Below are 16309 nucleotides of genomic sequence, written 5' to 3'. Positions count from 1 at the left end.
TTGTATATAAATTAAGGTAACTTTCTGAGGATGGGAGAATGGATCGTCAAGCTACCTGGTCCTCTGCTCCCTTTTGCAATTAGCAGCCTCATCTTTAACCTTTAATCAATTCAATTTTTTTTGGGTTTCTTTGCTCCCTGGGCTGGAGAGGAGCAGCTTGTTGTGTAAGAAGCAGATATTTGTATTTGGTTAGCCCAAGCCCATGGCAAACACGGTTGAGGGATGACAGGTTGACGAGGGAGAAGGGAGGAAGACCTTGTTTCTTAATTGAAAACTAATTCTGGAGGTGTTCTAGTAGGCCTCAGACAGTCCCGTGAATTGGCCTTTTTCATACCCTTTCAGATGTGAGTTATGGTCAGCAGCAATTAGCATCAGAACAGTGGATTTCACCAAGTAGGTGCTCAATAAATATGACTACAAATATTACTATCACTCCTACTTATAGTCAGTAATGACCTCCAATGTTTTTATGCTCTAGCTAAGTTCTGTTTTTTCACCCAGGTAAATGATAAAGGACATTCTGAATGTCTTCCTTGCCTGGATATACTGGTTCTAAAGGAATTGAAAATTGTAGCATCATTATGCAAATGTAGTTATGGAAGTATAGCTATAGATGAATAAAAACAGCTGATGGGGTGAAATTGTCCCATAATTTCCGACATTTCGAAGAATTATGTCCGTATTGCCACTTTTCCAACTATTGCTTATTGATGAAGATCAAATGCTAATCTACAGCAAAAGCATTTGAAGGACAAAATCGTCCTGAAAGGGGAAGATTCTGACACAGGCAGAAGATACTTACCCTTGAAATAGAAAGAGATTTACATAATTGTAGCTCTTGGTGAGGAAGTTACCCAGCACTCGAGTTGGATAGCCACAGCGGATCTGGTATGCGGATAATCCAAAGTAAAGGCATTTCACAAAATACCAAAGTTGGGCTACTAGGTTCTGGCTGAATTTCCTACAATAGAAATAGAGTGACATTTTCTTTAACAGTACCTCTTGCATTTGTTTATGCTCAGAAAAATGAGAGTGGGAAAAAGGCTATCTCTGGGCGGAAGGTTCCTTGAGAGTAAGGAATGTGCCTACCAACTCTGTAATATTGTACTCTCCCAAGCACTTAGTATGGTGCTCTGCACACAGTAAGTACTCATTAAATGTGATTGATTGATTGATTGATTGATATCAGGCTAACATTGTGATACCCTGTATCTACCCCAGAGCTTAGAACAGAGCTCTGCACATAGTAAGAGCTTAACAAATACCAACGTTATTATTATTATTATGAATCTGTTTTCCCCCGAGAAACAGCATGGCCTAGTGGATAAGACTCAGACCTGGGAGTCAGAAGGACCTGGGTTCTAATCCTTCCTCTCCCACCTGTCTGCTGAGTGACCTTGGGCAAGTCACTTCACTTCTCTGTGCCTCAATTACCTCAATGGGGACTAAAACTGTGAACAGGATCTCTATACAACCTAATTAACTTGTATCTACCCTAGCACTCAATACAGGGACTAGCACACTGTAAGTACTTAACAAATACCTTAAACAATGAAACAAAACTTCAGACAATCCTGCAGCCTAGCTGAGGGTGAGATATCAGGTAATCTCGACAGACCAGTAGGGCCCTCTCAATCAGGAAAGGAGTGGCTCTACTAAAGCAGAAGCTTCTGTAAGAACCATGAAACAAAGAGGCAAGGACATAAATACCACCAAGAGCTGTCAGCTTCAAACATACAACAAGGGATACGTGTCCTTTGTATATGCACAATGAGGCCAGGACTGGCTCTCTTCTCCCAGAAACATTATCCTTCCTTGGTTTCACTGATCCTGTCCTCTCCTGGTCCTCCTCCTATCTCTCTGCCCTTCTAAGTCTATTTTGAGGGTACCTCCTCTGACTCCCATCCTCTAACTGTGGAAGTCCCTCAGGGTTCAGTTCTGGGTCCCCTTTTATTCTCCATTTATACCCTCTCCCTTGGAGAACACATTCATTCCCATGACTTCAACCACCATCTCTACATGTAGTAGACAGATAGTTTCCAAATTTACCTCTCAAGCATTGTCCACTCTCCTCTGTAGACTCTTATTTCCTCCTGCCTTCAGGGCATCTCTACTTGGATTCCCACCCACATTTCAAACTTAACATATCCAAGGCTGAACTCCTCATATTCCCCTTCAAACCCCGTCCTCTCTGTGATTTTTCCCATCACTGTAGACAACACCACCATCCTCCCTGTCTCACAAGCCCTGTAACCTTGGCATTATCCCAGACTCGTCTGTCTCATTCAACCCATGTATTTAATCTGTCACCAAATCTTGTGGGTTCTAACTGCACAACATCTCTAGAATCTTCCCCTTCCTCTCCATCCAAACTGCTACCATGCTGATCTAAGCACTCACCATTTCTTATCTTGACTATTGCATCAGCCTCACTGACCTTCCCACATCGTATCTCTCCCCCTCCAGTCCATTTTTCACTCTGCTGTCCAGATCGTTTTTCGAAAAACCATTCAGTCCATATATCTCCATGCCTCAGAAATCTCAAATGGTTGTCCATCCACCTCCACATCAAACAGAAACTCCTAACCATGAGTTTTAAGACAATCAGCTTTCTCCCTCTGAACCTCGCTGATTCCCTACTACCATCAATTAGCATAATTTCCTTCTCCAAAACCAACCTAATCTCTTTCCCTAGATCTTGTCTATCCCACCACCTGCCCCTTGCCCAGTTTCTCTCTTGGGCCTGGAACTTCCCTTCCCTTTATATGTGATATCCCACCACTTTCCCCACCATCAAAATCCTCCTAAAATCACATCTCTTTCACAAATCCTTCCCTAACTACTCCCTCATTCCCCCATCTTCCTTCCCTTGTACATCAATTATGAATTTGTCCATGCAGCCCTTATAAACACTTTGATACTGACCCAGTGCCACAATACCTATGTAAATATTTTTAACCCTAATCCATTTTGTCTCCTCTGTAGACTATAAGTTCCTTGAAGGCAGAGATCACATCTATCAACTGTTGTATTGTACTTTCCCAAGTGCTTAGTACAGCGTTCTGCACAAAGAAATGCTAAATAAATACAACTGATAGATTGACTGTGGCCCCCACACTGGCATTTTCCATCATGCCTGCACCAATGTGTGAATTTCATCTGCTTCAAACATAGAGTAGATAAAGGAAGGTAAAGAAATTATTAGAGATATTACAGTATATTTGAAAGTTTGTTTTAGCACCAATTTGTCTCTATTCTGAAATAGGAATCATTTAAACCCTGGGAAGCTTGCAACATGTTATGAAGGAGGAAATGTTGATGGCCTTTATACTTTATGCCAAGAAGAAGAGATCTTCCTCTGGGAAATAAAGGATTCCAATAACATTTCAAAGGTTGACCAGCTGGCTCATTATTGTAGTTCTCCATATCCAGTATAATCAGTCCACATGCCGGATGCTACACTCCCAAGATAAGATTCAGGACCAGAAAGACATGCTGATGAACATGTCTGAGGTTGTTGGTATTTTACACCTGTCTTCAAAGCTGAATTAGGAAGTTCAATCATATTTCCGGGAAAAGGGGGTATGTAGTGCTAAAGAATAAATAACTTCAAGAGGCATTTTGGGAATTGAGACTCTTACAGCCTGACCGCCATTTCAATAACTGCCCTACAGCTTTTCCCATCTCTCTGATTCCAAATAAAATAAAAGTCCTTATCATGCTGAGAAGCAGCATGGCATAATGAATAGAGCATGGGCCTGGGAGTCAGAAGGTCATGGGTTCTAATTTGGGCTCCATCACCTGTCTGCTGTGTGACCTTGTACAAGTCACTTTACTTCTCTGTGCCTCAGTTACCTCATCTGTAAAATGGGGATTAAGAGTGTGAGCCCCACATGGGACAGGGACTGTGTCCAACCTGATTTGCTTGTATTCAACCTAGTGCTTAGTACAGTGCCTGGCACATAGTAAGTGCTTAACAAATGCCATAATTATTATTTTTATTATTGAGTTAGGGATATAAAGGGAAAATTCAGATGAGAGATAATTGATATATCGTAATTAAATAAAATAAATAAAATAAATGTTGGTATTTGTTAAGTGCTTACTATGTGCAGAGCACTGTTCTAAGTGCTGGGGTAAACACAGGGGAATCAGGTTGTCCCACGTGGGGCTCACAGTCTTAATCCCCATTTTACAGATGAGGGAACTGAGGCACAGAGAAGTTAAGTGACTTGCCCACAGTCACACAGCTGACAAGTGGCAGAGCTGGGATTCGAACTCATGAGCCCTGACTCCAAAGCCCGTGCTCTTTCCACTGCGCCACGCTGCTTCTCACTAATTATGAGGTGAGGGTCAAGGAAAGTTGTGAAGACATAGCCACATCTGCAGAGCTCTTTGGAAGAAGGCATTAGAAAGAGTGAACGGGTAAAACAAGTATAGAAAGTCAATCTGGAGGGAAAAAGAATTGTAGGAAAACATTATTATACACATGAAAAAAGGAAAGAAAGGATGATGATAGTGGGGATGCCTATATGGAACTATGGACTTTACCCACAGAGACGGAAGGCAGAGCAGGAAGGCAGAGTAATTAGCAAGGTAGAGGGGAAAGGGAAGGGGGGGGGATGGAAGAAGAAAGAAAAAGATAGAGAGAGATGCAGAGGAGGAAGAGAGAGAGAGATTCTTTTGAGGATTTGGGGCAGAAAATAAAAAGAGTCAAGTTTCTATCAGAGACACTAATTTTTTTCTCTTTGGAATATAACTTTCCTCTGGTCCTCTTCTGGTTAGCTCTTCTGGTGCTAACCTTCTCACGGTGCCTCGTTCTCATAATAATAATAATAATGTTGGTATTTGTTAAGCACTTACTGTGTGCCGAGCACTGTTCTAAGCGCTGGGGTAGACATAGGGGAATCAGGTTGTCCCACGTGGGGCTCACAGTCTTAATCCCCATTTTACAGATGAGGGAACTGAGGCACAGAGAAGTTAAGTGACTTGCCCACAGTCACACAGCCGACAAGTGGCAGAGCTGGGATTCGAACTCATGAGCCCTGACTCCAAAGCCCATGCTCTTTCCACTGAGCCACGCTGCTTCTCACTAATTATGAGGTGAGGGTCAAGGAAAGTTGTGAAGACATAGCCACATCTGCAGAGCTCTTTGGAAGAAGGCATTAGAAAGAGTGAACGGGTAAAACAAGTATAGAAAGTCAATCTGGAGGGAAAAAGAATTGTAGGAAAACATTATTATACACGTGAAAAAAGGAAAGAAAGGATGATGATAGTGGGGATGCCTATATGGAACTATGGACTTTACCCACAGAGATGGAAGGCAGAGCAGGAAGGCAGAGTAATTAGCAAGGTAGAGGGGAAAGGGAAGGGAAGGGGGGGGATGGAAGAAGAAAGAAAAAGATAGAGAGAGATGCAGAGGAAGAGAGAGAGAGATTCTTTTGAGGATTTGGGGCAGAAAATAAAAAGAGTCAAGTTTCTATCAGAGACACTAATTTTTTTCTCTTTGGAGTATAACTTTCCTCTGGTCCTCTTCTGGTTAGCTCTTCTGGTGCTAACCTTCTCACGGTGCCTCGTTCTCATCTGTCCTGCCATCAACCTCTGGCCCACATCCTACCTCTAGCCTGGAATGCCCTCCCTCCTCACATCCGGCAATCACTCTTTGCCCCTTCAAAACCCTACTGAAGGCTCACCTCCTCCAAGAGGTCTTCCTGGACTTAGGCCCCCTTTTCCTCGGCTCCCCCTCCCTTCCCCATCACTCTGACACTCTCCTTTTGCTATACCCCCCCTCTCTGCCCTACAACACTTGAGTATATATATATACATATCTATAATTCTATTTATTTTTATTAATGACTGTTTATTTGTTTTGATATGTATATATCTGTAATTCTATTTATTTATATTGATACTATTGATACCTGTCTACTTGTTTTGATATAATAATAATAATAATAATGTTGGTATTTAAGTGCTTACTATATGCAGAGCACTGTTCTAAGTGCTGGGGTAGATACAGAGTAATCAGGTTGTCCCATGTGAGGCTCACAGTCTTAATCCTTGTTTTACAGATGAGGGAACTGAGGCCCAAAGAAGTTAAGTGACTTGCCCACAGTCACACAGCTGACAAGTGGCAGAGCTGGCATTCCAACCCATGACCTCTGACTCCCAAGCCCGGGCTCTTTCCACTGAGCCACGCTGTCTCCCCCCTTCTAGACTGTAAGCTCATTGTGGGCAGGGACTGTTTCTCTTGATTGCTGAATTGTACTTTCCAAGTGCTTAGTACAGTGCTCTGCACACAGTAAAAGCTCAATAAATACGACAGAATGAATGAATGAACGAATGAACCTTTCTCCCCACACAATCTTCCTTCTCTACCTCAAAAGAAGGTAGAAGGGGCCCTAGCCAGATCTCATCTATGGCACGGGAGCCAGAAAGACTGGATCAGTGATGCCTAGTGTGCAGGCACGGCAGCCAACTAGACTGACCCCATGCAGGGAAATACAAGCTATTCTGACCTTAGCTGTGGAGGTAAATTCAAAAGCCCTAAATGACAAGGCTCAAAGGCCAAATTCATTCATTCATTCATTCATTCAATCATATTTATTGAGCATTTACTATGTGCGGAGCACTGTACTAAGTACTTGGAATGTACAATTTGGCAACAGATAGAGACAATCCCTGCCCAACAACGGGCTCATAGTCCAAACGAGAGAGAAGTGCAATATCTAAATCATCCCCACTTGAAAGAGGAATATTTTCTGTGGAATCTAATATTCCCCTAATCTTTGAGCTTTAAAAGGTCAGATCCTTATTTGAGTACTGTGTATACTTTGGTCACAGTTCATAATAATAATGATGATGATGGTATTTGTTAAACTCTTACTATGTGCCAAGCTAAATTCTAAGCTCTGGGGGAGATTCGAGGTAATCAGGTTACCCCAAGTGGGGCTCAGTCTTAATCCCCATTTTACAGATGAGGTCACTGAGAGATAGAGAAGCTAAGTGACTTGTCCAAAGTCACACAGCTGATAAATGGCTGATCAGGATTAGAACCCACGAGCTCTGACTCCTAAACCCAGGCTCTTTCCATTAAGCCACTCTGCTTCCTTAAAAATGGTGTTAGAGAATCTAAAGAAGCAGTGAAAAAAGCATGCACCTGGGAGCCAGAGGACCTGTGTTCTAATCCGGCTCTGCCATTGTCTGCTGTGCCTCAGTAACTTCATCTGTAAAATGGGGATTAAGACTGTGAACTCTATGTGGGGCAGGGACTGTGTCCAACCCGATCATTTTGTATCTACCCCAGGGCTTAGTACAGTGCCTGACATATAGTAAGCATGTAACAAATACCATTTTCTAAAAAAAGGTCAAAGAAGACTGACAATTGTGATGAACCGATTAGACCGTAAGCCCATCAAAGGGCAGGGACTGTCTCTATCTGTTACCGATTTGTACATTCCAAGCGCTTAGTACAGTGCTCGGCACATAGTAAGCGCTCAATAAATACTATTGAATGAATGAAAGGGAGGAAAACCTGACTCTGAGGAAGAGAAGGTAGAGGTGAGTACTAAGTGAAACCCTGTCTTCACTGTGTGGTGATGCTGATCCGTTTTCCCTGTGTTCATGGGGACCAAACAATGGAAATGGGTTGAGATAAAAGCAGGAGAGACTTTGGTTGAACATAAGGAAAAATTTCTTCAATCTCAGGGAAGTTAAATACTGCAAGAAGCCGCTAGTGAGGTTGTAGGGGGGAGGAGGAGAAGGGTCTCCACCTTTAGGATCTTTAAGAAAAGAATAGACCAAGCTCTGTCCTAAATGGCTTGGTCGTTCAACTGCCTGGAGATGTTTGTTTTATGTTTTAGTTGTTTTATGGTATTAGTTAAGCACTTACTGTGTGTCAAACACTGTTCTAAGCAATGGGGTAGGCACAGGTCAAGTAGGTTGGACACAGTCTTTGTCCCGCATGGGGTTCACAGTCAAAGCGGGAGGGAGAACAGGAGAACTCAGGCACAGAGAAGTTTAATGACTTGCCTAAGGTCACATAACCAGTAATGGGGGCCTGAACAACTTTGGGGCCCCTTTCAGCTTTGTGGTTCTAAAAAAATTATAGAAGATGACAAAAAAAGAAAATATCCAAAATGGACTCCCTTTCCATGAACAAAATGTAAGACTACTTGGATCTGATCAAGTAAGATAAATTAGATCAATCAATAATTCAATCAGTGGTATTTATGAGTGTCTACTTTATGCAGAACACTGTACTAAGTGCTTTGGAGAATGCTATAGACTAGGAAGACATGATTCCTGCCCTCAAGGAGCTGATAATCTGGTAAAATGCAGCTCCCCGCCTTAGATGGCAAGTTTTGCAAAGCAAGGACTCTGTCTTCTACTTCTATTGTATGGACCCAATGCCTAGTATTTGTTAAGCGCTTACTATGTGCAGAGCACTGTTCTAAGCACTGGGGGAGATACAGGGTAATCAGGTTGTCCCACGTGAGGCTCACACTTAATCCCCATTTTACAGATGAGGTAACTGAGGCACAGAGAAGTGAAGTGACTTGCCCACAGTCACACAGCTGACAAGTGGCAGAGCCGGGAGTCGAACCCATGACCTCTGACTCCGAAGCCCAGGCTCTTTCCACTGAGCCATGCTGCTTCCAGAAGGCACTCAGTACAGTGCTTTTCACATAAAGGATACTCGAGAATAATAGTCATGATAATATTGGTATTTATCAAATACTTACTATGTTCCAAGTCCTGGACTAAGCACTGGGGAAGATACAAGATAATCAGATCAGACACAGGGATCACAGTGTAAGAAGGAGGAAAAACAGATATTTTATCTCCACTTTACAGATGAAAAAACTGCAGCACAAAGAAGTTAAATGACTTGCTCAAGGTCACCCAGCAGGGAAGTCAAAGAGCAAGGATCCAGGTCTCCTGACTCCCAGTCTTATATTCTTTCTTCTAGGCCATGAAGATGATAATGAATGACTCAAAATTCAGTGACCATTGCTGATCCTTACATGTAATGGACATGGGGATGCATGGCGGGCTCACACTGCAACATAATGACATCACAGGTGCCTTTCTGTGGAAGTAACCTGCATCTTTCCCAAACCAGAGGGTTTCTCTAGGGGAAGATCTGAGCAACTCATCTGTTCCAGAACATTTATATTCCCTCTCTGAGTTCCATGAACCTGGCTCCCACTCCCGAGCTGCAGAAATTAGCAGCAGAAGCCAAAGTGGAAGGAACACGGGCTCTTTAAATAAAAAATATTTGAAATAAAGCATCCAGTGCTGCATCAGCAAGAAACAGAAGAAAGTCAGGCTGAAAATAAACCCAGATTATTGGCCTCTCTTCCTCTGAGTAATACTTGTGGGAATCACCCTGCCTGACATTGAGAAGCAGCATGGCCTAGTGGAAAGAGCTGGGCCTGGGAATCAGAGGACTGGGTTCTAATCCCGGCTCCGTCACTTGTCTGCTGTGTGACCTTGGGCCAGTCACAACTTCTCAGTGTCTCAGTTACCTCATCTGTAAAATGGGGATTAAGACTGTAAGCCCCAGGTGGGACAGGGACTGTATCCAACCTGATTAACTGTACCTACCCCAGTGCTTACAACAGTGCCTGCACATAGTAAGTGCTTTACGAATACCACTATTATGAAGGCCCTTCGAGTCTAGAGTTCTATAATAATGATGGTATTTGTTAAGCGCTTACTATGTGCCAAGCACTGTTCTAACCGCTATACAATGTTCTCTCTCACTGCAGCTTTTCACGCCACCATTGCAAATGTCCAAGATGTTGAGGGTCCTTCCCGGCTGTGAGAGTTAAGAACTTGGATTAGAGAATGTACAATCTGTGGGTACCGGTTGAGTGTTTGTAGAAATGAAGAAGTTGAGCTGAAACGCAACAAAAAACTCCCCCAAAACCCGAGGTCCTCCAGAAAGGTGAATTGAAATACTCCAAATTTGGAGCCACAAGAGCTTCCCACAAGATGGCAGCATTTTGAAACATTTCCACAGTAGGGCAGAGGAGGATTTACTCATTTTGGGCCTGGTTTCAGCGTGAATCCCTGAGTTCCTGGCATCCAAGAGATACAGGCAGGTACAAGATAAACAATCAGATATGGCCCCCAACCCACAAAGGGCTCACAATCTACACCCAAATGACTCTACCCATTTTCTGATTTGACCACTGCCAACATAATGCAGCTCTTTTATCATGCCCTACGTACAGCAGAGCTTTTACTTCTCTTAGATCCATAAAATCATGAGGTCAGGATGAGATGGTCAAAATGAAGTGATAGTAATGGTAGTCCTCTAGACTGTAAGCACACTGTGGGCAGGGAATGTGTCTACCAACTTGGTTTTATTTTACTTTCCCAAGCACTTCAGTACTCTTCACACTAAAGTGTCACACTTTAGTGACAAGCAGTCACTAAATTCAACGGACTGCTTGAATGCTAGTGGAGATGATGTGAGGTGCTTACTGAGCACTTACTGTGTGCACAGCACTTTCCTAAACTCTTGGGATAGTATGGTTCAATAGAGTCAGTAGACAGAATCACTGTCCACAGGGAGGTTAGTGTCTAGAAGGGAAGACAGACATTAAAATAAATTACAGAAAGGGAAAACGAGAGAATATTGGGACACGTACATAAGTGCTGTGGGGCTGGAGGGGGCAGTGACTAACAACAGCATGGCGTAGTGGATAGAGCACCGGCCTGGGAGTCAGAAGGTCATTGGTTCTAATTCTGGCTCCACCACGTCTGCTGTGTGACCTCGGGCAAGTCACTTCACTTCTCTGTGCCTCAGTTACCTCATCTGTAAATTGGGGATTGAGACTACGGGCCCCTCATGGGACAACGACTGTATCCAACCGGGTTTGCTTGTATCCACCCCAGAGCTTAGTACAGTGCCTCGCACATAGTAAGCAGTTAACAAATACCATAATAGTAATAACGTGTTGCATAGGCAACACAGAAAGGAGAGCAAGTAAGAGAAATAAGGGCTTGGTCAGGGAAGGCCTCTAGGAGGAGATGTAATTTAAGCAGGACTTTGTGGGTGGGGAGAGTGGTGGTCCATCAGATGTGAAAGGGGGAAGGAGTTCCAGGCCAGAGGGCGGACATAGGCAAGAGGTCAGCAGCGAGACAGACAAGATTGAGGTCTAGTGAATAGGATGGCATTAGAGGAGTGAAGTGTATGGGGTGGGTTGTTTTAAGAGATCAGAAAAGTAAGGTAGGAGGGGGAGAGCTGTATGAATGCCTCAAAGTCAAGACTAAAGAGTTTCTGTTTGATGCAGTGATGAATGGACAACCACTGGAGATTTTTGAGATGTGGGAATCCATGGACAGGGTATTTTAAGAAAAATGTTATGGGCAGCAGAGTGAAATATGGCCTGGCGAGGGGAGAAACAGGAGGAAAGGAGAACAATGAAGAGGCAAAGCGGAATACGATAAGTATGGCAGCAGGTTTGGATGGAGAGGAAGGGGTGAATTCTAGAAATGCTGTCCAAGTAGAACAAACAGGATTTGGTGACAGACTGAATATGCGGATTAAAAAAGAGAGATGAGTAGAAGAAGATGCCAAATTTACAGGCTTGTGAGACAGGGAGGATGATGATGCTGTCTATGTCGATAAGAAAGTAAGGGGAAAAGAGAGCATTTGGGTGGGAAGATGAGGAATTCTTTTTTAGACATGATGAGTTTCAGGTGTTGGAAGGGCATCCGAGGAGAGATGTCCTTTAGGCAGGAGAAAATGCTACACTGCAGAGAAGGAGAGAGGTTGGGACTGGAGAAGAATCATCTGCAGAGATGGTTGTTTGAAGCTATGGGAGTGAGCAGGTTCTCTAAGGGATGGATGTAAGGGGAGAATTGAGGGGGGCCCAGAACTGAACCTTGAGAGATTCCCACGGTTAGGGGGTGTGTGGTAGAGGAGGAGCCCGCGAAAGAAGCTGAGAAGAAGTGGCCAGAGGGGAAAGAGGTAAGGAGGAGGGTGGTGAAAGAGGAGAGGAAGGGGAGGAGTATGGAGGGGGGAAGAGGTGGTGTTCTTAGGGCACCATGTCTCACTGTCAGTCAGATGTAACAGCATCGGTATCTGTAACCTTCTTCCATTTCTTTCCCTTTGTATTCTCAAACACCATCATTAAGGACCCCCAACCTTCTCTTCTTCAGGCAAAATAATCTTCGTTCGTTTAACTCTATCAGAATATCTAATTTTCCAATAGGTGGAGGCCATTGGTCTGATCCTATCCATAGCTCTTCATCACCCTGCCCTTTGGAATAAGGATATGATCAGTGCTCAACTAGGGACAATTTTCTACCATGTTCCCTAAACCCAATTGAATGGGCAGTTTGGATAGTTAGCCAGTTGCTTTTCGGCAGACTGTCAGCCCATCTGGATAATTCAGCCCCTAACACCCTCACTTTGGGCCTAGTTGGTTGTCTGCGAGGAACCAAATGAGTACTCAGTCCTCCATTTTGCTTGGGCTGGGGAACACAGCAGTAGCATCCCAGCATGGAATGGAGAATGAATTATAGCCCCATTGTGAGAAGCGGTGTGGCCCGAGAGTTAGAGGACCTGGCTTCCAATTACAGCTCCACCACTTGTCTTTTGTGTTACCTTCGGCAAGCCACTTTACTCCTCTGGTTCCTCATCTGTAAATCTCCATTTTAGTTGTCCTCCTTCCTACTTCTATTGTGAGCCCCATGTGGGACAAGGACTGTACTTGATCTGCTAATCTTGTATCTGAGTACAATGCTTGGCACACAGTAAGCACTTACCAGATACCAAAACAGTGATAAGGTGAAGGTTGAGACTGGGAATGGAAGCCCAGCAGAGATCCTGCCCAAACCAATATTCTTCAGCTTCTATTAGGGAAGCTTTTTCTCCTCTGCGACGGGGGTTCGCTACATTGAAATTCTGCCGGTCTCTCATGCTTCACCAACTTGTGCATGGACAGATGAAAGCAGTGTGGTGTAGTGGATAGGGCATGGGCCTGGGGGTCAGAAGGACCTGGGTTCTAGTCCTGGTTCTGTCATTTGTCTGCTGTGTGACTTTGGTCAAGTTATTTAACTTTTCTGCGCCTCAGTTACTTCATCTGTAAAATGGGGATTACAAACTGTGAGCCTCATGTGGGACAAGTACTGTGTCCAACCTGATCAGCTTGTATCTACCCAGTGCTTAGAACAGTGTCTGCCACATAGTACGTGCTTAACAAATATCTTAAAAAAACCTCCCATGATGTGCTTACACATGGAACACACAGGGTATTTGAAAACAAAGATTTTACCTCTCGGTGACTCCTGGCAAGATGAAGAACATCCAGAAGTGAATCCCAAACACCAGGATGACTTGGAAAATGACCTTCCCCATGACGGTCTTCCGGAGATACAGCGCTCGGTCTACCACCATGGTTCCAAACTGAATGAGAACCATGACCAGAAAAGGCCCGGGGACCTGGTCCTCAGACAGCGAAGAGGTGATATCTGCAGCCGCTGAGTGTTTCTGGGCAAAAAGAGAGAGAATCGAGGCTAGCAAGATGGCATTTCCCAGCCAGGACCCAATTCTCGGCAGAAGGATGTATCACGGGGACTCTTACAACATACCCCGAAGGCCCAAAAGCCAAACACGATGATGATGAAGTCAACGGTGTCCGCCAGGAACATCAGCACGTACACATCGGTCACGGCACTGTAGTCCGGGTGGATGAGGTTGTAGAAGAACTGCTTGATAGGCACGTACACTTGGAGAGTCCTGCAAACACCAAATCCCCCCCTGGGTTACAAAGGGCAGGCCGGTCAGTAGATCCACCGGGGAAGCAGTGTGGTGCAGGGGAAAGACCAGGGGTCTGAGAGTCAGAAGACCAAAGTTCTAATCCCTGCTCCGCCGCTTGTCTGCTGTGTGACCTTGGGCATATCATTAACTTCTCTGTGCCTCAGTTACCTCATCTGTAAAATGAGGATTAAGACCGTGAGTCCATGTGGGACATGGACTGTATCCATCCTGATTAGTCGGTATCTGCTCCTGTACATAATACAGTGCCTGGCTCCTTTAAACACTTCATAAATACCATAAAAACAGAGACCTGGGGAGAGACCTGTAGTGGTCATCAAGCATGGCAGTGACCCAGAGGTGGACTGACCCTCGGTCAACACCTTAGTTACCACCACATCTAGTCTGTGCTACGTCAGATCTACGTTCTGGACTCTAAATCCTCTCCGTTGATCCTGAGTCCTGAAAAGTCTGTCTCCCCTCGCCTCTAGACTGTGAGCTCATTGTGGGCAGGGAATATCACTGTTTATTGGTGTATTGTACTTTCCCAAGTGCTTAGTACAGTGCTCTGCACATAGTGATGCTTAATGAATACAATCGAATGAATGAATGAACAACATATGAACCACGTCAACCATGACCCGAGGGAAATACACTTAGATAATATGCTCAATCAATCAATGGTATTTACTGAGTAATAATAATAACAATAATGATGGCATTTGTTAAGTGCTTACTATGTGCCAAGCACTTTTCTAAGCGCTGGGGTAGATACAAGGTAATCAGGTTGTCCACGTGGGGCTCACAGTCTTAATCCCCATTTTACAGATGAGGTCACTGAGGCACAGAGAAGTGAAGTGACCTGCCCAAAGTCACATAGTTGACAAGTGGCGGAGCCGGGATTAGAACCCACGTCCTCTGACTCCCAAGCCCGTGCTCTTTCCACCAAGCCACGCTGCTTCTCTACATACTATGTGAGGGGCACTGTACTAAGCACTTGGGAGAGCACAATAAAACAGAGTGGGTAGGCCCATTCCCTGCCCAAAAAGAGCTTTCAGTCTAGAGGAGGAGTTTATAGTCTAGAGAAACACAAACTCTGGTGACCCTGGGGCAATGGAGGTGGTTTCCTCATCCATTTAACTGATTCCAGCCCCCAAACAAAAATGCTTAGCCCAAACCTTTTCCCCTACTCACTTTTTTATGGTAAATGCTTTGGCTTCGATCAACTGTTCTCGGAGTTTTTCCATAAGTATTTCCTTTTTGCTCTTCTGCTTAATGCTCAGTACACTGCTTCCTTTCTGACTGCTGTTCCTCGTACTTGTGCTGCCTGGAAGTGAAAAGAAATGGCCTTGTTAATGTGAGCACCTGCGTCGACATCAACACTCTGAGAGTCCCCCAAATCCACATGGCATCATTCAGGCAAATACAGATTGGGTTGACAAGTGGTTCGGAGAGATGGAAGGATCTTTATAGAGGCTTTCAGAATCCTGAGTACCAAATAATTCAGATCTTATGGGTACCTTTCTACTCTCAGAAAAGAGATTTCTGTTGCAGTGTAAATGGAAATCCGGCAGATAAAAGAAACTCAAATGAGGCATAATGTGGAGCCCTAATCTGAGAGATTGATGGCCTGAAACCACTCGGTCATATTCTCTCTCTTGAATCCTGTCACAATTCCTTTAAACCTCAGTTTCTTCCTCTCTAAAATGGGTACGATAATGTGGTCCACCTTCACATTCATTAATTATAATAATAATAATAATAAATAGTGATGATAATAGTATTTTAAGTGCATATTATTTGCCAAGTACTACACTAAGCCCTGAGCCAAGTATAAGGTTGGACACGATCTCTATTCCAAAGAGATCTCACAGTCCAAGTAGGAGAGAGATCAGACATTGAATCTCTATTTTACAGAGGTAGAAACTGAGGCCACAGAGAAGTTTAGTGCCTCACCCTCACAGAGCCGGATTAGAGCCTGTGATCTTTCCACTAGTCCATGTTGCTCCTTCTCTTACCACAGAGGGGTTTCAAGGATTAAAGTGTTTAGCACAGGCCTCTGCACACAATAAGCGCTTAATAAATACCACTGATTGATCAACGAGTTGATATATGTGCAGTGTTTTGAGTTTCTCAGATTATAGACACTTGACCATCATGAAGAGAAAAGGAGAAGTGAACACATATATTAGAGGAGTGGTGAGTGAAATGATGAACTGAAATGTATGAGGTAAAGGATAAACCCTTTTGGACTTTTCAAACCCCTTCTGCTGATGGCTCGGAACCCCTCATAAAAGACTCTCAGGTTACACCTTGGTGACAGCAGGCGGAAACCGTGCGTGCCGTGATCGCACCAGGAGGTCAACCGGGAAAGATCTTGTCCACAGCTTTTCCTGCTGCAGGAAGGAAGTCTAGAGTTGCCCTTCCTGTCGCAATTTCTTTTTTCTCATTCTCAAGCCTATGTCAGATTCCCAGAGTACAATGTGAATGAGTCATCCTTTTGGGTCATCCTCAAGTGGATTATCCAGAGGA

At 44.1% G+C, this 16309-nt stretch overlaps 1 protein-coding gene across 3 annotated transcripts in view; it reads right to left on the bottom strand.

Moving 5' to 3' along the window:
* The window catches only part of PIEZO2 (piezo type mechanosensitive ion channel component 2), a 522557-nt gene that overhangs the window by 21295 nt on the left and 484953 nt on the right, over positions 1-16309 (bottom strand). For all 3 annotated transcript variants that reach the window (XM_029065631.2, XM_029065630.2, XM_029065632.2), the window contains 4 exons: positions 14972-15104; positions 13612-13759; positions 13296-13510; positions 803-961 (listed from right to left, as the gene is read on the bottom strand). In XM_029065631.2, coding sequence (XP_028921464.1) covers positions 803-961; positions 13296-13510; positions 13612-13759; positions 14972-15104 — 655 coding nt within the window. The remainder of the gene's footprint in view (positions 1-802; positions 962-13295; positions 13511-13611; positions 13760-14971; positions 15105-16309) is intronic.

This window comes from Ornithorhynchus anatinus, chromosome 5 (genome assembly GCF_004115215.2).
Source record: "Ornithorhynchus anatinus isolate Pmale09 chromosome 5, mOrnAna1.pri.v4, whole genome shotgun sequence".
NCBI classification, from domain to species: Eukaryota; Metazoa; Chordata; class Mammalia; order Monotremata; family Ornithorhynchidae; genus Ornithorhynchus; species Ornithorhynchus anatinus.
The sequence above is the reverse complement of the archived record's forward strand: the minus strand, read 5'-3'. Positions and strand labels throughout refer to the sequence as shown.